Genomic DNA, 23,723 nt, shown 5'->3' with positions numbered 1-23,723 from the left:
GTACTCTATCCTGCAAGGCCTACAGACAGTTCAACAACAACAACAAAAAAAAAAAAACATAAGTCGGACATAGTGCTCACCGTTCGTTCCGGATATACAGGGTAGACTTATGGAGTCAAAGCACGGCAATATAATTTTCCCTACACCAGTGTAGGCATAGCAATGAATAAATGTGCAAATACTGTCACTAGAATTTAATTCCGGCTCGTCGAAAATGCAAAAATAGGATTTCCTTCCACTTTTACATAATTTGTTCTGTATTTTGGGAGGAACTATTTTTGTATGGAGTATGAAAGGGTGAATATTGAAGGGTCAGCGTAATTTTTTGTAGGTGTGGAATGCCGATTCGGTAACCGTTGCACAGATATACGTGCTGTTCATTTGTCTAAGGAGAAATTGAAGTTTCATACTGTTGATTACACAATGAACGCGCCACAACTGACATTGTAAAACGGGAGAGTGAATCGGTCCGTTTCGTTTACGGCGCTTTCTTAACTACACTAAAAGAAATACATAAAACTTCAGCGAAACACCCTGTTCGCCGCTAAATTGGTAAAATTCTGCAAGCAACAAACCCTTATTTCCGAGGATGGCACTGTGATTAGTATGCAAAGAACATTTCCCAGAATCAAATCCTGGAAGAATCCTGGAAGAACAAACTCTCCCAGATTTCAGTTCTCGTTAGGACAACAAACCGTTTAGGGAAATACCCATTAAATGCAGCTAATGATCAAAATTGGGGCATAAATAATTCGCCAGAGGGTATTGTCATAACCATTCATAGACAAGTGTGCGAGTTTATCTAAGGCCCGCTGTGTGGAGCCTACTCTGTTCATTCGTATATCACCAGCGGTGCAGGTAATTGTTGGCCATGCGCCCTTATAACGATGTAGTATAGATGTGCATCACTGTGCGTCTGCCTAGGTCCATAAAGAAAGCGTCACGCATTACGACGGTTTCTCTTAATGACAAGAGCCGCATTACTTTTTTCTTACGCAGGCACTTGGTGCTGAGCATGGCTTTCTTTCCCGATGTCGACGTGGTCAACGTGTTTCGGGCCCTCGAAAGCAACCGGACCATCTTTATAATGGTCTTCAATGCCATCACTTTCGGCAAAAGAAATGCCAAGGCGCTGGGGCGATTGGTCGAACGCAACCGAGCGTTCAATTCTCTCACCCTCGACCTTAACCAGAGTGAGCCCTGCGTCGACCGCATGGTTCAGTTCCGCAATATCTGCCGAGAACTCAAGGAGGCGCTTCGTCGGAACCGCTTCATTGTGCACATAAACGTAAACTTAGGCAATTCTAATCTCTCCAACGACCCTGCCATCAAGGATGCTATCAGGCAAAACTCGGTGAGCAGTGAGTTTTCTGTCTTAAATAGATTTTAAAATGCGAAGATCACTGCTTTGGCCAGCGCAACTAATTCCGCATGGGTGGGAGAAGCTTTGAACTCGCAGAGTTGTGTACGACCGTGATTGACACCCTGACTATAGGTATCAATCACGGTCAGGCTTGCGGTCAGATTGGTCAGGTTAACGGAATGTCGCATTATTGGCAGCGGCGCCAGTACTTCTCTGACGCTCTGGAAGAGTCCAGGAGGAGCATAGTGGTGAAGGACAACACACAGGAACGTCGCATCTATACCGTGGTGTTCCTCTTGTATCATGATGTGCATTAATTGTTAACAATTAATTTATGTATTTATAATAATAGTTAATTCGTTCAACTAAGAAATTGGCTGCGTCGGTTGCTTCTCTGATCCACTCTTTCTTCTTATATTGTAGTGTTACGCCTACCATGTTTTGTTCCAGTGCACACTTCGTGCCTCTTAACTTCTCAAACTTCCTTGCTACTCTGCACGTTTATGTCCCATATCTTAAAGCTTTGTCAATAAACACTGTCTTTAGTACTTACACAATAGTGTAGTTTGTTTGCACTGGTGAAACCTTAACTGGGTTCCAGCTGTTTACGCCAAAATACACTGTCACAATGAGCTTCTCCGTTCACTGAAAGGCGGCTGAGCCATTTGCGCATTGTTTCTACATCGTCTGTTGCGTAGCAAGGGTCCTGTCGTGGCTAGGATGGCTTGCTGGTATTATAAAATGGCGAGCTTCTAACAAAGACTAAATAGTATGAGTGTCTCATTCACCTTCCAGGTCGACAACTGGGGAAACAGAAAGAATGCCTCATATGTAACAACGTATTCATTCTAAAAAGACAGGGCGTGCAAACTCGGACACAAGAAAGAAGTCAGGACACCGCAAACGCCACAGTGAGCCCTGCGGCGTTTGTGGTGTCCTGACCTCTTTCTGGTGTCCGCGTATGCACGCCCTGTCTTTTTAGAATGAATACTTACCAACTAGCTCAGCTCTCTGTTATTCTAAATGTAACAACGCTAACTTAAAGGATCAGTACAAAAAAAAAGAGGCATGCGAGACGAGGGTACTCCGCTTCTTCGATATCCAGGTATATCATTCGTTCTTTTAATTTAAAGATGATCAATTAACTGCTAGAAGGCTTGTCTTGCAGAAGGACATTGTATCATTTATATGACCTGCATGGACTGAACATTTTCAAAGTGCTTCAGCTACCAAAGCGAGGAATGATAATAAGTATGCTTTAGAACAATCACTACATGGCTAAAGAGAGAACAACCGATATTACAAGAAAATATCGCAAGTGAAAAAAATATGTTTGCGTGCAATACCCGTTCCCTCAGTACTTGGCAAATACGTTCTGCTCTATGCTGAGCCTTCCAGTATTGCTCAATTTTGCTAAGGAATCTGTGGATGTTTCTCAATCACATAAAATAAGACAAACTGAGGTTAGTACCTCTGATTTATGTTGTATTTGTCTAGGTGACGCTGTATTGATACCTCTGTGTTTCCCTTTTAAACTGAATTCCTTATATTCCCTCAGGGACGAGGGAAAGAAAATTCTAGGGGCTACTTTTCTTTGTTAGGCACAAGAATAATGACAGCTAACAGGCACTTAAGCAAAGGAACTTATAGGGGATAGTGTTTGTAGTAATAATGACATAAATGTGGCGAAAGTAAAGTGAACGAAAATGGCACCTCGCCTCCAGCAGGGACCAAACGGGAGGGTGGGATCCCTGACGGCGGCAATTTGCCTTTTCGTCCATATTACTTACTTCACATTTACAGCATAACTACTACAAATAACGTCACCTATACTTTTCTGGGATGAAATGCTTGTAGGTTATCATTTATATTGCCTAAAGAATTTTACGTTGATAGTGTGCGTAAAATGAGTCATATATGTAAAAGTTGAGCGAACAGGAGAAACTGCCTCAGACAGGCTGGCCGACGTTTCGATAGGGGACCTATCTTTGTCAAAGGTGCCTTGTCATCCCTGGCGTGTTACTTTTAAGGGGTTAGTGATGACGTCATGTTCAGCGGTGGCGCGTCTGTTGCTGTTGGTAATTGCTGCCTGGAAAGAGGAAAACGTTCTCTTTCCAGGCAGCAATTACCAACAGCAACAGACGCGCCACCGCTGAACATGACGTCATCACTAACCCCTTAAAAGTAACACGCCAGGGATGACAAGGCACCTTTGACAAAGATAGGTCCCCTATCGAAACGTCGGCCAGCCTGCCTGAGGTATTTTCTCCTTTTCGTTCAACTTCTCCGTGTATACATCTGTCGGCTCCCTTGACTTCGGAGATTCATACATGTAAAGAGTGTCTATAAGATGTCGCTGCCATGTAAAGGGGGCTGCCTCGCCTACAAGCCATTGAACTCCTTTCCATTCCGTAGCATCTGCGTTAAAAGTCCGTGCTTTTTTTACTGTGTTCTTGTTTTAAATTTTGCGCGTACCACTTCTCCCTGCTGTAGAATCTGCTTCCTTATACTTTGCGTTCGAGTAGAATAAGTGCACTGCGATATTGAAATAACTACGCGATGACATCGTGTGGTGTCGGAAGGCTCTCGCCATCAACTGCACGCTTTAAAATGCAGGCGCTCATCAACCAAGCCATTCGGTTCGTCAATGGCTCCATGGAAAAGACTGACGCCCTGGCTTTCGAGACCCTGCAGCATTGTCGGTCGGTGTCAATAAGGATGCACTCGCATGGTGGCATTCCCCTCGAGTCAGCGCTCCAGAAGGTCGCCGAGGCGCGCAAAAGGCTCGCTTTGAACTACTTCGTCCTCGCTGGCATCGTCAAAGCCGAGATCGTGTGCCAGCGCAATCGCAAGGCGAAGAAGAAAATGACCTTGCTCGACAAAATCGGCCGAGTCATGCAGGCGCGCATCTGCTCCTACCTCAGCTTGACTGACGTCATGGACATCTGAGGGCCCACAGTTTTTATTTTATCCTTGGCGGGGGCCTCAACCCTCAACCTGTTGACAACGGCGCCATCGTACGTCAGCCCTCGAGCGTAGTTGAAGCACGTACAAACTCCATTACAGAAACAGTAGTAAAAGAAACTCCCTTATCAGAGACGTTCATACTTTGCACACATTTTAACTGGGAGCGGTTCAGATCAAGCGACGCGTTATAAATGACAAGTTGGAGAAGCTTTTTATTGTTGGTTCATGCTGTTGCATTTTCAGAGCGACATGAACGCGCCACGATTTCATATTTACGCACGTCATATCAGTGCTCTGGACATTCGACTTTCCCGCATTCGTTGCGCCACTACCTTTCATTTTTCTGTTTATTTTAGCACCATATTTTAGCACCGTCAGATTTTTAATGTTTTTGGTGCGCAACGGAGGAAAATGGAGCATCTTCAATTTCTGCGCACAGCATGTGCATAGCAGAACACAAGCGCGCACGCTTTTACATAGATGTTTTTCTTGACATAGGGCTAAGATGCTTTGCCATATGATATGGCACATTTTGCGACACTGATTGCAGTATTAGGAATACCATGAATATTTTGTAGTATTTTTGAGTTAGTTTGTTCTTGCTATGCAACATACGCTTGAGTTTTTAGTTCACGCCCACTGCTTCAAAATATGTATTTTTACTCTAGAACTCTGCTTATCTATCGTGTTCTCATGTTTTTTTTTTAAATGACTTGACACTCTTCGCGAAGTGAATTTATCATGTGTTCGTTCAATGCTTCTCGTCCGTCCCTTTATGACATTTGCGTCTGCAGTACCATCATTACAAAACCACTTTGTTGCCAATTGGTTTTTCGCAGAATGTCATTTTATCTGAACGCAAACGTGTGTGTGTGCCACTAAATGTCGGCCGTGGTGTTTGTGAAAGTAAAATCGATTTACAAGAAGTGTTGTGTATGTGTGGCCCGTTTCATTTGATTTCGAAGTCGGCTGAGTTTTGACGCTGTGGATCAGGTGAGCCATATGTGGAGGACCCGAGTACCTTATTCCTGCGTTACCAGTATTACTGCAGGAGGGGTCTTTACAGGAAAGCTTTTAAGCGAAGGTTTTAAGACTCGCATATTTCGGCGTCATACGCGGAAAACCCGGTGCCCATGAGCGCACTGAACTGCTGCTCTCGAAGGTGCGCTGCTTAATGGATATTTGGATGCACCATCTTCCAATAAATGCTGATCTCTACCGCGGTCTTGTTGGCGATCTGCTTTCAGTGTACAGGCGTGCACAGTGAAAATCAAGCTCGGGAGCGGAAAATGAGTTATTGATGGGCTGAGAGTGGTGCACAAAATAATAGAGAAAATGACACAGAAAAGAAAACATGCACGCATGCCGGCAGTGATGACGGCAACCGAGCGATCAACACTGGATAGACATAGCAGGTAAATTGGCATGCGCAAATTGCAGACATAGTGTGACAAAGCACTGAGAAGTGCGGACGCTTGTCTCCGGTTTTTTATATTCTGTCCTGATGTACCATTTTCGCGCGCCAACTTGCCTTTGAAATATGAACCAACCCGTCGACCAACAAGTTTTATTGAGCACATACACACTGAAGGCTTGCTGTCAATAGAATTCAACAGTGCGAAGCAACACACTTAATAGTTCGTAACTAAAACATTGTAGCAGACAGCATGCGAATGACCGGGAAGCAGCAGCAAGTCCATACACAATGAACGCTAGCGAGTCCTCTTGATGTGCGTGTGATTGCCGAATTTGGTTTCCCCATCTGATCGTCTAGACTAAACAGCATTAACTGTAGCCCGTGTCTCATTAACTCTGTTTCTTTTGGCAATGCCCCCGTCACGTGGTTGTGACCGTGAAGAAGGCTGCAGCAAGGCTGGGAAATATGGAACTCTTTATTTGGGCGAAGTTGTGCCCAGAAAACGAGAACTCCAAATACAAGCGATACACTGGCAGCGGCGAGAATAGTCGTCCGCCGTCGAGTAAAATGATCAGCGATAAGGCCCGTCGGCGTTTGTACATGCGGCACCGAAAATTCCACTCTTATCGGTGGTGACCGCATTAGTTACAGCATAAACTCTGCTCACGTTGCGCGCTCAAGCTTATCAGAACAATCCAAAACAATATGGAATGTTCGGCATTCCGGCGCATCGTGCACAAGAATGTGGTTTATGGCTTCAGAACGGCGCAACAAGGAAGACGAAAAGACGAAAGATCACACGAACACAAACGCCGACGCAAAACTAAAGTTTATTCCATATCACAGAGCAGATATATACACACACGTGGCCACACACAACGCCAAAAACAAAAAAGAACCAAAAACCAAAGCACGTTAACCATTCAGGTACAAGATTTCTTTATCCTGTAGCGCAATCGAGGGACAGCTGATACAAGACTTTTTTATTTTGAATGCTCCATGCCTCGATTACTTCCCGAGTCGTCTTATCATGATGCCTTGAAATAATGCTTGTGAGGCTAAACTGAGGCGCGCAGTCGCACTTCTGACAGTGCTGAGAAATGTGCGGAAAACTATTACAACGTAGGTTGGCCGCATGTTCCCTTAATCTCACGTTAACACATCGGCCCGGCTGGCCTACATAAGCAGAGCCGCAAGACAACGGCAGACTGTAAACCACATTCGTGGCACAACTGATAGCCGGATTTTTGTGCTTGACACCACAACCTTCTTTCTTTTCTTTTTTGGCCTCTGCCTGTCTCTCAACACGTTCGCAAATAGCCCCTAATTTGTTTGGTACCGAAGAAACCACTTCTACCCCATATCTACCTGCGACGTTTTTCAAACCATGGGACAAGGCATGAACATACGGTTCAACTGCCAGACATTTCTTTTTCTTTTCGATTTGTTCTTTCTTTGCTTCCTTGCCCTCACCTTGTTTTACTGCTGGAATAACTTTTCACAAGTACGTGTGAAAACATGATCCGGGAACCCCGCACTTTTTAGCCTACCCACCTGTCCTGACACACTCTCATTTATTCTATGAAGGCACGTCTTAATGATAGCTGACCTTAGAACAGAGCCAGCAATGCCATCTTTCACAATGTTTGAGTGGCCAGACGAATAGCTCTAAATTTCTTTTTTAAAACGTGGCCAAAACTCCAAACAAATGTGATCATGAGAGGCAGACAACATCAAAATCGAGAAACCGCAGCTCATTCTGCTGAGGAATCTCATACGTGAATTTTAGACCCTTGCCAACCCTCTTGAAAACGTCAAGTACGTCACCCAAAGTTCTAGAGCTTTTACTTTCATCTACGATTACAAGGGGGTTCCCGGATCATGTTTTCACACGTACTTGTGAAAAGTTAATTCGAGCAGTAAAACAAGGTGAGGGCAAGGAAGCAAAGAAAGAACAAATCGATAAGAAAAAGAAATGTGTGGCAGTTGTACCGTATGTTCATTCCTTGTCCCATGGTTTGAAAAAACGTCGCAAGTAGATATAGGGTAGATGTGGTTTTTTCGGTACCAAACAAATTAGGGGCTATTTGCGAACGTGTAGAGAGACAGGCAGAGGCCAAAAAAGAAAAGAAAGAAGGTTGTGGTGTCAAGCACAAAAATCCGGCTATCAGTTGTGCCACGAATGTGGTTTACAGTCTGCCGTTGTCTTGCGGCTCTGCTTATGTAGGCCAGCCGGGCCGATGTGTTAACGTGAGATTAAGGGAACATGCGGCCAACCTACGTTGTGATAGTATCCCGCACATTTCTCAGCACTGTCAGAATTGCGGCTGCGCGCCTCAGTTTAGCCTCACTAGCATTATTTCAAGGCATCATGATAAGACGACTCGGGAAGTAAGCGAGGCATAGAACATTCAAAATAAAAAAACAGTCTTGTATCAGCTGTCCCTCGAATGCGCTACAGGATAAAGAAATCTTGTACCTCAATGGTTAACGTGCTTTCGTTTTTGGTTGTTCTTTTTGTTCTTTGGCGTTGTGTGTCGCCACGTGTGTGTATATATCTGCTCTGTGATATGGAATAAACTTTAGTTGTGAGTCGGCGCTTGTGTTCGTGTGATCTTTCGTCTTTTCGTCTTCCTTTTTGCACCGTTCTAAAGCCATGCATCTGTACCAACTCGCCGAATTGTCAGTGCTATTCACAGTGGTTTTACGTGCAACGGCTCGGTTACATGAAAATTGAAAAAAAAAATCATGCGTGGTATTGCCCTCATGTGAAAAAGTCGCCCGCATCTTCCCACGGGGGGAACTCGAGTAAATGCGTCGCAGAGTGGTGAGGGTATCGCGTGAATGTTGAGTAATTGGGTATTGTTTGGGAATGCTTAATTGTTACACGGTGCGCACACCAAGTACAACTTGAACGGCTCCAGGGTGCACGATTGTTCCAGGTCTGCAGCTCGCTTCAAACGCTTGCGTTGAGCGTCATATGCTGGTCTCTTCGCAGCCTTGTCTTCTGCGTTGCTTGCTGTTGTTGACGCCGACGACGGCGAGGGTGGGGTAACGCTGCCTTCAACGAGTGGTGGGACGCTGATTGAAGGTACTGTTGCTTCCATCGCATCTACTCGAGTCAAGCAAAGCGTCAAGTCAAGCGAAAGCCAAGTAAAGACGCCCTTGACTGAATTCCGAACGCGCGCTCCGCCGCTTATATACACACCGCCCGCGTTCGAGGGAGAGGAGGAAGGGAGGGAAGGAGGGAGAGGAGAGGCTTGCTGCCGGCACGAGACGAGCCGAGCATGCGCAGGGGGGGTGTAGACGGCGCCGCCGACGCCGCAGCTGCGACTAAGAAATGCTCCGCATTTAAAAGCATTGTCCCGATGCTGCAATGGAGTAAGAATTCAAAGGAGGAAACGTATACATGAATATAGGAAAACCGCGCGAAGAAATGGAGAAAATGAAGTTCTAAACGTCCGCTGGGCGCACATAGAAAGGCTAAAGGTGCACCCCACGCATGACTTCGGGGCGTGCCCGACGCCGCTGAGAGCTTGCCAGGCCATCGGAGACAACCGCGTGGTTGAGAGGGCCGAGACGTCGAAGTACCCCGTGCGGCCCGAAGTATCGTCGAAAAAGCATCTGGCTAAGTCCGCGTCGGCGTATTGGCGTCCAGACGCAAACACGGTCGCACGGCTGGTATTATATGTGGCATAGTCAAAGGTTATAACTACGGCTGTCGGTCGTTTGCTGGCTCTTTATGCGCAGACGGGCCAATTGGCTGGGTTTTCGGGGCGCTAAAGATAGGCGATGACGTCGAGGTTTTCTTCGTCCGTGATGTTGATACAGGGACTGAGGCTAGGTCCACTATAGCAATGCGTGAGCCCGCGAGCGAAAAACCAGAGAACCGTTCTGGCCGATGCCAGGAGTAGAAAAAGCTATATTTTATTCTCGCTCTATTTCGCTAGCCTCGCAGCACGCAGCGGGAAGAACGTGCTGCGTGCTGCGAGCCTTGCAGGTCGTCCTGCAAGGCTCCCACAAACGCTGGACAGAGTGCTGAAGGTATAACGAAAATGTAGGTGGCTCGAAGTGGCGAGAAGTTATTTAGGAGGAGGCCGGTGCGGAAGAAAAACGACGCCAGTCCTCGGTTAAATACGTTCGGAACCACGGCGGTCCTGCCTTCGAGGTATTCCACAAGACCCCTGAGTTCCGGGTTGGCTCACTGCCGTTCAGCGAAGTCGTGGGCATTTATGGTTCCCAAAAAGCACTGATAATCATCATCGTCCTACGGCGGTGGGTCGACGGGGGAAGGAGACGGGCAGTCCGCGTCAGAGGGCTTTCTTCCGGATTTGTACACGACGGTAATGTTGAAGGTTTCAAGCGTCAGACGCCACCATGCGGGGAGACCAGAAGGATCCTTCAATTTAGCTAGCCAACACAACGAGTGGCGGTCGTTCAGAACTTTTAAGGGCCTGCCATATAGATAGGGGTGACATTTTCATGTAGCCTAGGTGATGTCAAGGTACTCCTTTTCTGTTTTGAAATAGTTGGCTTCCGACTTGAATAGTGACCGGCTAGCATAACTGATAACCCTTTCTGCTCCGTCAATCCTTTGGACAAGGACGACGCCGAGTCCTACGCTGCTTGCGTCGGCGTGGATTTCCGCATTGGCGTATTCGTCGAAATCCGCAAGTATCGGAGGACGTCTGGGGCGTAATTTAAGTCCTTGAGTTCCTACGATTTGCGCCCTTTCTCACTTGAATTGCACTTCAGACTTCGTGGAGTGCGTTAGCGGCTCGGTGGTCTGTTTAAATGTATTCACGAAGCGTCTGTAATAGGTGCCCAAGCCGAGAAATGGGCCTTCTTGTTGGTTCACGGTGGAAAGGCAGCGATGACAGCTGTTTTCCGCTGGTCAGTCCGAGCTCCGGACTTGCCAGTGACCTGGCCGATGAACAAGAGCTCCGCGTACAGAAAGCGGCACCTTTCTGGTTTCAGGGTGAGTCCGGTAGTCTCGATTGCTTGATGTACAGCTTAAAGGCGCCGATGGCGTTCGTCGAAGTTTGACGCAAACACAATGAAATCATGGAAGCACACGAGGAAAGTTTGCCACTTCAAGCCCTCGAGTATTGTATGCATAAGGCTTCGGAAAGTCGCAGGTACCGAGCAAAGACCGAAGGGCATGACCTTGAACTCGAGCAGGCCGTCTGGCGTTACAAAGGCAGTCTTTTCTCGGTCTCTCTCGTCGACTTCGATTTGCCCGTAGCCTGTCTTGAGGTCCATTGACGAAAAGTACTTCGCGTTATGGAGTCGATCCAGGTGTGTTAGAGGGTACACGCCCTTCTCTGTGATTTTGTGCAAGTGATGATAATCGACACAGTAAAACTTAGGGCTCCATCCTTCGTCCTCACTAACACCACGGGAGACGCCCACGGACTCTTGGACGGCTGGATGATGTCATCGCACCGGATCTCCTTTGTCAGCTGTTCCTTCTTGACCGCCAGAGGGATATCCGCGATGCAACTCCGCGTCCCATGCTGATCAGTACGGCAGAAGAAGCATTTGAACGTTGCGCTAGACGTGGCCTGCAAAATTGATGCCGCCGGGATGCTACTATGCCTCCGGTCCAAGCGATCGTCCAAAGGAGGCCTCTGACATGGCAGTGCGTGCTGTTCTCTGCTTTCGAGCGCCACCCGCATGAACAGTAAAAGGTCGTTTAGCTCGGCATCCGAGGCACTTGACGCATCTGCTGGTGAACCCGACGAAGAGACTTGAGCAGCACGTACGTCAGATGACTGTGTCAAGGCGCGGTGTCGTTTTCCCCGAGTCAAGGAGAGACTGATGTCACGTGGTAGAGCCTGCTGCAAGATGTCGACGAGCATAGCTGAATATGTCAGAGTAGGCACGTTCAGGGCTCCAAGGCAGCGAATATTCAGTTGCGTGGCATCATACAATCTTCGAAAACCGAGGATGTCGTTGGTTGATGTCACGTTCGGAAGATTCCTCCGTGCTGTCAGATGGTGCTGAATAATCGTTGTTTTGTCGCCGAATCGTTCCTTCAACATAGCCACAGCGTCGGCGTAACATGATTCGGTCGTCGGCAAACCCGCGATCGCTGCTGCTGCGTCACCGGCTAGGAAACTCTTCAGGTAATAGAATTTAGTGGAAGGCGTCTGCACAACTTGTCGATGAACAACTTGTTCGAATTGCTCCCAAAAGCCTGTCCACTGTGCGACGTCACCTCTGAACGTTGGGATATGCAGCTGAGGTAACCGGGGCGCCATGAATCTTGAGGGAGCCTCATTTCTGAAAGCCGGTTCTTCTGTGGTTTCACCACTGGGAGCTTGGGCATGGCCGTTCCGATCTCTCTCCATTATGGATATTCGGCATTGTAGCTCAGCAAGGATGCCAGCGGCTTCATCCTGGTATTCAGCTATAGCTGTATATTCCTGTTCGATATTTTCTGTCGGAATATACTGCTCATATAGCTCGTCGATCTGAGAGAGCTCTCCGTTGCTAGCCGCGAGTCGTTCCTTTACAGCTGAGAGCTTCGCGATGTCGACGTCAGCGGTGTCAAGCAAGAGTCGCGCTTCTTGAATGATCTTCGTGTTCTGCGCGCGTCGTGCAGATCGCTTGCCTTTTAGTCGATCCATTGGGCGAACAGTGCTGCTGGCCGAAGTCGTTGTACCAACGCCGATCTTCGCAGCCACGATCCGTCGATTCCTCACCGCCCGCGACGCGAAGCGAGAGTAGATTCCTGGTCGCCGTGCGTAGAAGGAAGGCGCGTCCGCACGTGGGTTTTCGGCACCAAAATGTAGACGCTACGGTATTAGCGGGTACAGAACTCAGCCAGGAGCCATCGTGTCGCCATGATAGAACGTGTTCTCACTTCTTCTTCTTCTTTGCCTTTTCTGGCTGGCTGCGTTTATTTATTGTTTTCTACAACGATTGGGAATCCTCCACTCCGGTTTCCTGCAAATATCCGCGCTTTAGCCCATAAAACACATCGATATTCATGTTAATTTCCCCGTGTCTGTATAGCAGTACGTAGTCACCTTTAAATAGCAGTCGCGTGAACTCCAACGTTGTTCAGTCGTTTCGATGCATCCTGATGCTTGGGTACTGTGGAGGCGATATCACCCCCTTTAATGTCGCTTTCGCCTCATGGCGCCTGCGCGTCGTAGTTAGTGTTGTCAACTTTAGCACCACTGCTTTAGCACCAGCGATTTGGCGCTCTGGTTGCGCGGTGGCGCCGCCTCGCAGGAAAGAGGTTACACAGGCGATGTGGAACTCTATCTCTCTCTCTCTTGGGGATTAAAAGATCAAGAAGGGAGCCGACGGATGGATACACGTTATAGATTTCAAAACAGGAGAAAGTGCCTCAGATCAGGCTGGCCGACGTTTCGATAGGGGACCTATTTTTGTCAAAGGCGCCTTGTCATCCCTGGCGTGTTAGTTTTATGGGGTTAGTGATGACGTCATGTCCAGCGGCGGCGCGTCTGTTGCTGTTGGTAACTGATGCCTGGAAAGAGAGAAACTCGAAAGCAGAGGAGTAAAGCCCTTGCCACATTTCAAGAGAGTTTGCAAACACGTTCGGGTCTGCCATGTCAGAGTTAAAGGTAGCTGCAAAGAAAAAAAAAGAAAAAAAAAGAAAGAAAAAGGAGGGGGGTGGGTACAACCAAGCGAGAGGGCGAGTGCAGCCATCACAAAGAGCTGCAGAAGGTGGTGAGGAAGGGAACTACAGGCGGGGAGGAAAACCGGGAGGCTTACATTTAAATGTCCGCCAAGGAGCTGCAGAAGGTGGTGGGGAAGGCAGCTACAGACGACAAAAAAAAAAAGAAAAGGAAGGTACTCGGGCGGCTGCCTACTTTAAGTGATATTCAATATCACTTAAAGTAGGCAGGCGGCATTTTAAACGTACGCCGCCCGAGTACCTTCCTTTTCTTTTTTTTTGTCGTCTGTAGCTGCCTTCCCCACCACCTTCTGCAGCTCCTTGGCGGACATTTAAACGTAAGCCTCCCGGTTTTTCTCCCCGCCTGTAGTTCCCTTCCTCACCACTTTCTGCAGCTCTTTGTGATGGCTGCACTCGCCCTCTCGCTTGGTTGTACCCGCCCCCCTCCTTTTTTTTTCTTTTTTTTTCTTTTTTTTTTTTCTTTGCAGCTACCTTTAACTCTGACATGGCAGACCCGAACGTGTTTGCAAACTCTCTTGAAATGTGGCAAGGGCTTTACTCCTCTGCTTTCGAGTTTCTCTCTTTCCAGGCATCAGTTACCAACAGCAACAGACGCGCCGCCGCTGGACATGACGTCATCACTAACCCCTTAAAACTAACACGCCAGGGATGACAAGGCGCCTTTGACAAAGATAGGTCCCCTATCGAAACGTCGGCCAGCCTGATCTGAGGCACTTTCTCCTGTTTTGAAATCTATATCTCTTGGGGATTGGCACGGCAGTGGACGATCGGCTTTAGGAGGAGGTCCCTGGATGCCATACCGCTACTCGTGCACGCGGACTCCCGTGATGAGTCGAAGGTGGGCGACGCTGCATTCGCGCTACATTGTAAGTGTTCTTTCATCTGTGCGTTGTATTGGCATTATGTTGGGTTATTTGTCATGTTATGAGTTACTTCTTAGATTCAGGTGCCGGGCTCGCCGTTATGTAAAAGCTGCTAATAAATGTGCACCTGTTCGTTCAACAACAGCGTGACTGTGTCTGCTGGTTCCCGAGAGCCGCTTCTTCGAGAGCCCACACTACGCAAGTGACGTTCTTGTCACAAGTTGACTTAACGTATGCCAATTAGACCCACTGAATTGTTTGTCTTGTTCCTGCTTGATTCACCTTCGAAGTGTCTATACAGCTGACGCTTGTGTGTTGCCTATTCAGCGCAAGAATTTATTTTTGTTGGCCGTGGCCCCATTAGCGTGGTGCACTGCAGTGATACAGAAGATATATCTAAGGATGCCTGAGCAAAAAAGTTTTTTCGCCCGGTCCCCATCTCTTGAAGGAGCACTGATTTTTGGGCTAGTTGGTTTTCCATCACCGATACTTAAGCGCGCACAGACAAGGACAAAGGGAGGTGACGACAACACAAGCGCTTACTTCCAACTGACATTTATTTACGAAAATGCATAACATGAACTCTTTTTTTTTTCATGACGTCACAAAATCGTACTGCTGATATTACGTGAACGTGCCGAGGAACTGTGTTTCTTTCGACGACGAGCTAATGGACGGTGCGCTTACGCATGACTGACCCACATTTGCAATCGAATCCGCCTCTATTATCTACCTCACATCTTGGCTTCTTTTTCTAGCTACCACCCTACACATATCTCTTGAACCCGTAGAAATTTGGGGAATGGCTTACCGAGAATTATTGTGTGGTCGAAATTCTTTCAGGAATGGTACGGTAGGCTCAGTTATGAGTGAAATGGCAAAGTATTGTCACGGAGGCGAGAGTATAGAATAAACAAATATATTCACAAATTAGAGAGTGAGAGGTAGAAGCAGCTGCAGCCAAGATGGCGGAACAGCAACAACACGAGTGCTATTGCGTTCGTCGTCTTCATCATCTCTGGTGCATTCTCGTTCCCGAGGGCGTATAACCGTATTAAGAGAACTGCACGGCTGAGTGCCTCATCATCAACGACCCAATGCTCGTAGAACATTGCGACGTCGTCGTATTCCACGTTCGCGACATGGACATCGCGAACCTTCCATCCGAGGGCTCTAGTTGGCAGAGATGGGTCTTCTTCTTGAGAAGAACGCCACCGAACCCTTTGACTAATTTAAATGCCATGTCAGGGATGCTTCACTGGACCATGACATACAGGACAGACTCTGACGTTTGCATACCATACGGTAGAGTCGTGTCTTGTGAAAACAGTGTTACCAGCTCAAACGGAGACCGGAGTGCCCTCTGCAACTCTACCAAGACAGCAGGTGTGTGGATGGACAGCAACTTCTTCAATTTTGGTAGACGGGCAACGTAGTCGCTGAACTGAGCAGACACATGGACGTTGATGGGTTCGGCGAGCTTGGTGACCACGAGTGCCCGAAATCACGAGTTGATTCTTGTTACGTTAACTTCAACTTCACAACGGAGCGCATCGGCGAAATTGTGTAGAGTATGCGCATGCGCGCTATGCTTAGCCAATCAATTATCTGTGAAAAACGCTCATAAGAAAGGAAAAATTTAAAAAAGAGGATCGTCAGTATGTGTGACGCCTATAGGTGTCGTGGATGCAGATTCTTGCTCGATGACGTCATAGATTCAGCAGCTCGGCGTGCATTCGTAACTTTTGCCACAACGAGTAGAGCGTGGCAGCTGAACGGGTGGAATTCAGCTCTCCTGAAATCCATGCCGCTTGTTCACTCCGCCAGACGTTCAGACGTTCGAGAGGGCCACGTTACAGCACGACCGTTCATCGAGTGCTCTTGAAGGTAAGCCTCAAACTTTCGAGCGCAGCCATGATTAACAGTGCATTCATCTTAGTAGTAGTAAAGCTTTGCTTTATGGCTTGGTGGTTATGTATTAGTTGTGTAGTGCGCTCTTTGTTTTTGTAGATGCGTTACTGTGGTTGACAAAACCAAGATATGTGTAAAGGTGGGGCGAAAAATTTTGTTCGAGAAGCGCGGCAACAGAATGTCTACCGCCAAGAGTGGGCCGACCATTATATAATGACGTATGCGGATAAAGATCCCGTGAAATGTAAAATGAAATGGCTGCGTATCTGGATCTTTTTTTTTTCCTATTGCGCCTTAGCTAGGCGCTGCGTTCGCACCGTCATTCGTAGCAATTATGGGTCGGCCGGGCATTCTTATTACGCCCAAGAAGCAGCACGCTTATGAAGAACTGGGACGACAGCATAGACTGTGATGCACCCCTCAGATCTGCTGGTTACCCGCCTTCCCATAGCGGAATGGTGTCGAGCTTTTGTAATCTGCTACAGGTGACGTAAATCGGCACGGACAGGCTTCATAGATATTTATTGCGCTATAATACCACGAGGTCCCTTTTGGAAGCAATTACGTAAGGAATGAGGTTATAGAGAGCTGAAGGGAAAAACGATGTGGAGAGCTGGTCCAAAGTTCTCAAGCCGCGCTGCCTTATGAATATGTGAGATAGCGGCCTGGGAACTTTTGACCGTCCCTGTATATACGTTAATCTGCATGGCACGCCGTAACCTTAGTGAAAAGCTTATGCGGCGACAATTTTACCTTGCAATCTACTTGCGCGTGTTGGCGCACTGAAATGTGGTTTTAGAGGGCACTGCGTAATCATCGCGGCAGCGCGCGGTGCCTCAGTTCGTCCCTGTTAATAATTCCCGGGGTTTTACATGCCTAAACCACGCTGTGATTATACGGTACGCTGTAATGGACGGCTCCGGAAACTAGTTCTTTTACGTGCGCCTAAATATAAGTACACGCACCTCTAGCATTTCGCCTTCATCGATAGGCGACCGAGGCTTGGGTGAAAACTGCAAATTTTTGGTCAGCAGCCGAGCACCGTAAACAATGTACCTACACGGCGGCTGAGGTCCTCCACGTTGTGTGGCCGATAAATTTTTTAAGTGCCCCAAGAGACTGCATATAGAGCCCGATTTTTTACTTTCCGTGTTAAGTTTTTTTACTGTATCGGTTTTACACATTTATGGAGTGCTTACGGCATAGGGGCGATATTTTGCAGACGGTGACATTCACACGTGTGCTTTTACCAATTTTTCACACTGTAGCTGCGTTTCCCTGGATAACATTGTTAGATATGTTGTCGCTCTACCTGGTTATATCGGAATTGTCGGAACACATCCCAATGTTTTATTTTTAAAATTTTCCGCTCAGGTTGGTTCAAGTACCAAAAAACAACCTCAAACGTATTCGAGCATCAGCAATTATGCTGGAATCTACAGTGATTAATTAACGTAGAGCCAGACTCTTACATCCGCCGATGAGATTTTCGACTACCAGCTACTGTGCTCGCCGCTATCATTGTGCTGTGATTGTTACCTTCTTTACTGAGCAAAATTCAATATTTGTTTGGCTCATTGCCTGCTGTACTTTTCATTGACACAATAACCGGACAATTGTCCCCATGTTTCGTCCCCTGGTCCAGGTCTGGTTCCTGTCCCATCAGAGGCATGGCATCGCCGCCAGTGCAGAGCACAGAAATTAGTATCTTAACTCCAGACTACATGGCTCTGCTTCACAGCATGTGCACCATCACGAAGCCGAGTCTTAATGATGTCACCGCCATCTTCAAGGAATTCCGCCGTTCTTTGGATGCGAGAAAGCCCAAACCTTCCCCAAAACCATCCAAGTCGTCGCCGAGTTCCTCCGGCGCTTCCGAAAAACGTGGTCGCAAGTCTGGTAAGCAGCGCCTACCTTCGTTATTCACATTTTGTTGCGTTATCGGAGCGATATCAGGAAAACCGAAAAACTGGGCGTGTATACATATTGCAAAGCCAGTTCAAGAAAGATGCGTGACCGCTGTTCTCCTGACTTGTGTGTTCTGTTTCAATGGCACGGCTAATTGGCCTAGTTGGTAGTTCTTAATTTTGACAGGATAAGGCATGCACACAAACACAAACCCTAGTAATATATTTCGATTACATCGGGCCATTTCATGTAGGCTACCCACTTCTACGTCACTAATCCACGTTCGCCCAGCGCCTGTGTTGTTTGCGTCTCTCTACTAGTGTCCGTGTTTGTGTGCGCGCCTTGTCCTGTCAGTTCTGTAGTCAGAAAATTATTACGTTTGACCACGCTTGGAAACGTAAGCCGAATACCAGATCACGTATCCAAGACAACCGGGATCATCTTTACAGGCCTCGCCTTTTATCTAAACGGGCACGGACCAGCCGCCACCCAGGGTTTTTATTAGAATGAGATACTCTTTCATCTAGTGCATTCAAGCATATCTCTTATTATTGTGATTATTAATTTAGTCTTTATTTTACAAAGAGCTTCTTCATGATGTTGTGTAGCTACGCCCATATCGATGTTTGTCCTGCTGCGCTCTCCCCTTCATTTTTCCCCCTTTAGCCTTCTGGACGTCTGCTGTTTAAGAAAATCAAGCGCTGACGAGTGAACACTTCCACTGAACACTAGCGTTGGGGATGTTGGGCACGGAATTTAGCGGATGCTTGCTAAGATGTTGCAAAGGAAACATGACAAATGTCGATGAACGGGCATACTGGTAGTATGACAACTTATGTCGGCACGGTTTTCTTCTAAGATGCCGGAAACATTATTACAGCCAATAATGCTTTGCTTCTTTTGGCAACATTGCACTATCTGACCAGTGATTAGGCTGGCCTCATTCTAGTCTTATCCATTAACACAATAAATCTGTCCGCTAAAGGAATGCGAGCCATGTTTGTTCTGCGAACAGATATTGGCTTGTCACTTGTGCCACCCGCCCGAATTATCGTCTCTGTGGTCAATTCCGCATGGACTGCGTACTACCTGTACCTGGCCTAATAACTTGGCTTTAGTGCAGAGCTGCTGAATGCGAGGTCGCGGGTATGATTCCCGTCATCAACGGCGGCCTTCCGATAGGGGTGAAAAGTACGAACATGAATGTAAAGATGAAAAATTCCAGATGGAAAAAAAATAATCCAGAGTTCCCAATCACGGCTTGCCTAGTAATGATATCCTGCATATAAGATCGTTGTGCCTCAGAATTTAACTTTAATGCTCCGCAGCTAGCAAAATATGTAGTTTAACCGAAGTGTATGGGATGGCTGAAAAGCTGTTGAATACGATTACCTACCTGCATGTGGTAAAGAGTATTTTTCAGTTTTTTTTCCTTTCTGCTATGGTAATTCGCAGTCATGATGCCTTCTTTATCGCTGGTATCTCTCATTCGGAGGGTGTGTGACAAAAAAAGCTGGAAAAAGAAGACTGAATTTAGGTTTCTGCATAAAAGTTATATTGCATGTTTGTCATTGTTGTGGGATGGCCTTTCGCACCCAAATATCGCGCGAAGTAGTTGGAGGTATGAATATTCAGCGACTAGCTCTGGCGCACGCGCTCCATGGATAAGCGATGTAGAAGTGGCGTGAGTTTCTTCCGTTAGTTCGTAACGTTCGCAAGCGGCAGCACGTGAGGCTAAGTATCTAAGTATAGGCTGTTCATACGTACCCGGCAAGTTTGTGAGCACTGCGATGTAGCCGCGTAACGGGCCATGACACACGGTTTCTCTCTTTTATATTGCCAGTCACTCAAGTACGTAGAAGGAAATAACTGTCCTATCAGGACAAGGTTACGAGTAGCCAAGTGACTGCTTGTAAAAAGCGTCAACGCACGGTCGATGCAAGTTTTGACGTTAACTTTGTGTATGAATTTAGTTAATTGTACCTCACTGATTGCATAATTAACCGACATTTGGAAAAAAAATTAAGATGTCCTCAAGTTAGTGAAGACGCTTTATCAAATGACTGGATCATGCCAAAGCAACCCCTGCTCTCCATTCATTGACAAAAAAATCACCGTAGAAGATCGAGAAGCTACAGTGGAAGGGGTTGCAGATGCCACGGAACATCAGCTGCACTTTGTGTACAGGGACCGGGCATCGGCTACGAGCCACAGTCAACTGGAATAAGATAGTCACTCTTATATGAAGAAAAAAAAACCGCGCGCATGGTTGCACAATCCTTTCCTTCTGCGAAGGATTATAGAAGTCGAATTACTTGGTTTAGCACGCAGACGAAATAGACGAACAAATATTTTCCAAGCACTGACGGCTAGTTGAATGGCTAATGTAAGTTGTTTTTGCCTTTTGTACATTGTCCTTTTATCACTTAGTTATTCTAGCTGAATGTCAATCTAGACTGCCTTTGTCGGCTGTACACTTCATTACTTGACACTACTCCTCACAGGCAAGGGGTGGTGTTTGTAAGCGTGTAGACACGGGTTCAATTTAAGATCATTTCTGGGGGGGGGCGAAATGCAAAAATACACACCGTGTACTTAGATGTAGGCGCACGTTATGGAACCGCAGTTCGTTAACATTAATCCGTAATTCCACAATACGGCGAGCGTCATCCTCATACAGTGGGCGGGCATGCAAAGCCGCCTAATTACATTATCAGTTATGCAGCTGTCCTCTCAGCGGACTGCCATATACGGACTCATCATGTGTAGCCCACTTTGTAACGAGTGGTGATGGTTTCGGTAGTCTAGTCATATAATAATAAGAGTAAGCCAAAGCAAATTTGCCTTTCATGTCACATACACAATAGAAAACAAACATTTAGTTGCATCCAGCCATAATGTGTTCACTCCTTTGCCAGTATACGTCTGTTAGGTGTCGTTTGTCACCATGGCGGGCGCGTAACTCGCGATGACCTAAAAGAAAGCCGAAAGGAGGCGCGGAAAGACTGAATAATCCCTTTTATGCCCAGATATGCCCCGACAGAAGCAAGACTCGCCATCTGCGGAGAGCATTCCTCTAATTTGGTCTGCAGCAGTGCCTTTGACGCGTCAGGAATAAAAAATATATACCCAGCTTGATCGCTGTTAAAACAAGTCTGTCGAGCGACAGTCGGGTTCGCTTGCTTTGGTATAAGGATGAGACTACTGGTTTGCTGGCATTTACTTCATCGGAGGTCTTCGTTTAGCCAATGACAACAAGTCTACACTCTTCACCTACCGCGATGATCTATTGGTTAATGGTGCTGTATTGCTGATTCGAAGGTCGCGGGATCGAATGCCGGCTGTGGCGAGTGCATTTCGATGAAGGCAAAATGCTGGGGGCCCGTGTACTGAGATTTATGGGCATGTTGAAGAGCACATGATAGTCAACATTTCCAGAGCCCTCCACCACGGGGTCCCACATAATCATATCGTAATTTTGGGACGTAAAACCTCAATATTATTGTGAAGTTTAGATACCCTGGCTACACGTGAAGTGTACACGGCAAGGCAAGTGAGCCAATGTGTAGCAGTCGAAGACAACAAAAACGCTGCTAGGCGCCGCCGGCGCTCTAGGATTGAACGCGCCGTGAACCTATGTTGGCAGCGCCTCTGGCGGTGGGGGAACGAAAGACTCACTTTCACCCACTCTTTGTTTGCGCAAACGCGCCGTACTAGCGCTTAAAATGGATTCATTTCGCTGGTGTTGGTCTTCGCTGAGCTTGAAGGTTATATTCATGCGCGGATGTGTTTCTAACCTAACAGAGTACAGTACAGAGTAATAGTAACAGAGTAATAGTACATTGTATCCCAACTCTTCATTGCTGCTTGCCCAACGCTTCCAGCTACTCGTGCCAGTGCTGCGAGCGACGATGCCGGCGGCGACGACTGCGGAATAGCACACACTTCTCTGGGCTTCGAACGCTCCTGCACGTGGGAGCCGGACGAGAAGCGCTGTTGGATACTGTCCGACATGGAGCTGTGGAACCGCATTCTCGCCCACGACTGCATTGAACTTCGGCAGTTCACGTGGTGCGAGCTCGCGCTAATGGGCTACCAGTGGCCCGAAAAGAAACCGGGTGATCAAGACATTCTTCGAGCCTCGCTACTCATCCACGTGCTGCTTCGACAACACAGGTATTTCGAGGCTCTTTATATATTTATTTATTCAATTTATTCATTTATTCATAATACCTCAAAGGTCCCACATGGGACATTACATGAGGGGTGGGCGAACGAAAAAACTGGCGGGTCAGGTTAGGTTTCATGTCATGAAAGATGGTCTTCAATGGCAGCTTTGAATTGAGCAATGTCGGTGATGAGGGCGATATCGGATGGAAGGGCATTCCATTCTCCGGCAGTATGCAGGAAAACTGAACGTTGGTAGGTGGTCGTATGTGCACGTGGTAGATATACAGCATTTTGGTGCGAGTGGCGAGAGGAACGATGTGCTGGAATGATTTGGTTTCCTGGAGGCAGCGAATGGAAAAACCTAAAAAATAATATTAGACGAGCAGTCTTGCGGCGAGAAGAAAGTGAGGGGAGGCAGAGCTGGGATTTTAGGGTGGATACACTTGATCTGTAGGAATAATCGGAAAGAATGAACCTGGCAGCGCGGTTCTGGACTGATTCAAGGGAATTGTTTATATTAACTTGGTGATTGTCATAAATAGCAGAGGCATATTCTAGTTTGGATCGAATCAACGTTTTATATGCAAGTAGTTTGACTGCAGGGGATGCTGATGATAGGTTACGGCGTAGATAACCTAATAGGCGATTGCAGGAATTAGTTAGTTGGAGAATATGATGGGCCCAGGACAGATCACTAGATATATGTACTCCTAGGTATTTAAATGTCTTGCATTGGGTTAATGTGTTGTTGTTGAGAGAGTAAGAAGGAGCTACATAGTTACGGCGACGATGAAAGGACACGTGGGAGCACTTACTGACGTTGAGGGACATGTACCATTGGTTGCACCACGCCTGGATTTTGAGGAGGTCATCCTGGAGAGAGGAAGAGTCTGTGGAATTTGTTATTGGACGATACAGAACACAGTCATCTGCAAAAAGGCGTATATTAGATGATACATTAACAGGAAGGTCATTAATATATATGAGAAAGAGTAGCGGTCCAAGTACGGAGCCTTGTGGCACACCAGATAAAACAGGGGATAGAGACGAGGAAAATGAGTTGGTGGAAACAAATTGAAGGCGATCGGTCAAGAATTCACGTATCCAATTAACTGTGTCGGGGTGTAGGTTTAGGTGCGAAACTTTATGCATGAGAAGAATGTGCGATACTTTATCGAAGGCTTTTTCGAAGTCCAAAAAAAGAGCGTCGGTGGCGATGTTCAAATCCAGGTTAGAATGTACATCATGCAGGAATAATGCGAGCTGAGTATTGCAAGAGTGAGCTTTGCGAAACCCGTGCTGGTTAGGATGAAAGAAGTTGAGAGATGACAGAAAATTGGCAATGTGTGAATGTAGAATATAGATTTCACTTCAGCGCTTCACATTACGCACTTCGGCGACAGATATGCCAGATCCAAAAAGCACGCGTCGTGCGACCCCAGGCGCCACTAC

General features: G+C 47.0%; 1 protein-coding gene across 5 annotated transcripts in view; it reads left to right on the top strand.

Moving 5' to 3' along the window:
• Positions 1–23,723, top strand: part of LOC119372197 (uncharacterized) — a 79,735-nt gene that overhangs the window by 22,316 nt on the left and 33,696 nt on the right. For 3 of the 5 annotated variants that reach the window (XM_049420233.1, XM_049420232.1, XM_049420234.1), the window contains one exon: positions 1,000–1,354. The exons of the other annotated variants lie outside the window; for them this stretch is intronic. In XM_049420233.1, coding sequence (XP_049276190.1) covers positions 1,016–1,354 — 339 coding nt within the window. In that variant the 5' untranslated portion in view covers positions 1,000–1,015. The remainder of the gene's footprint in view (positions 1–999; positions 1,355–23,723) is intronic. 5 annotated transcript variants of the gene reach the window in all.

The sequence above is a fragment of the Rhipicephalus sanguineus genome, chromosome 10 (genome assembly GCF_013339695.2).
Source record: "Rhipicephalus sanguineus isolate Rsan-2018 chromosome 10, BIME_Rsan_1.4, whole genome shotgun sequence".
NCBI classification, from domain to species: Eukaryota; Metazoa; Arthropoda; class Arachnida; order Ixodida; family Ixodidae; genus Rhipicephalus; species Rhipicephalus sanguineus.
The sequence above is the reverse complement of the archived record's forward strand: the minus strand, read 5'-3'. Positions and strand labels throughout refer to the sequence as shown.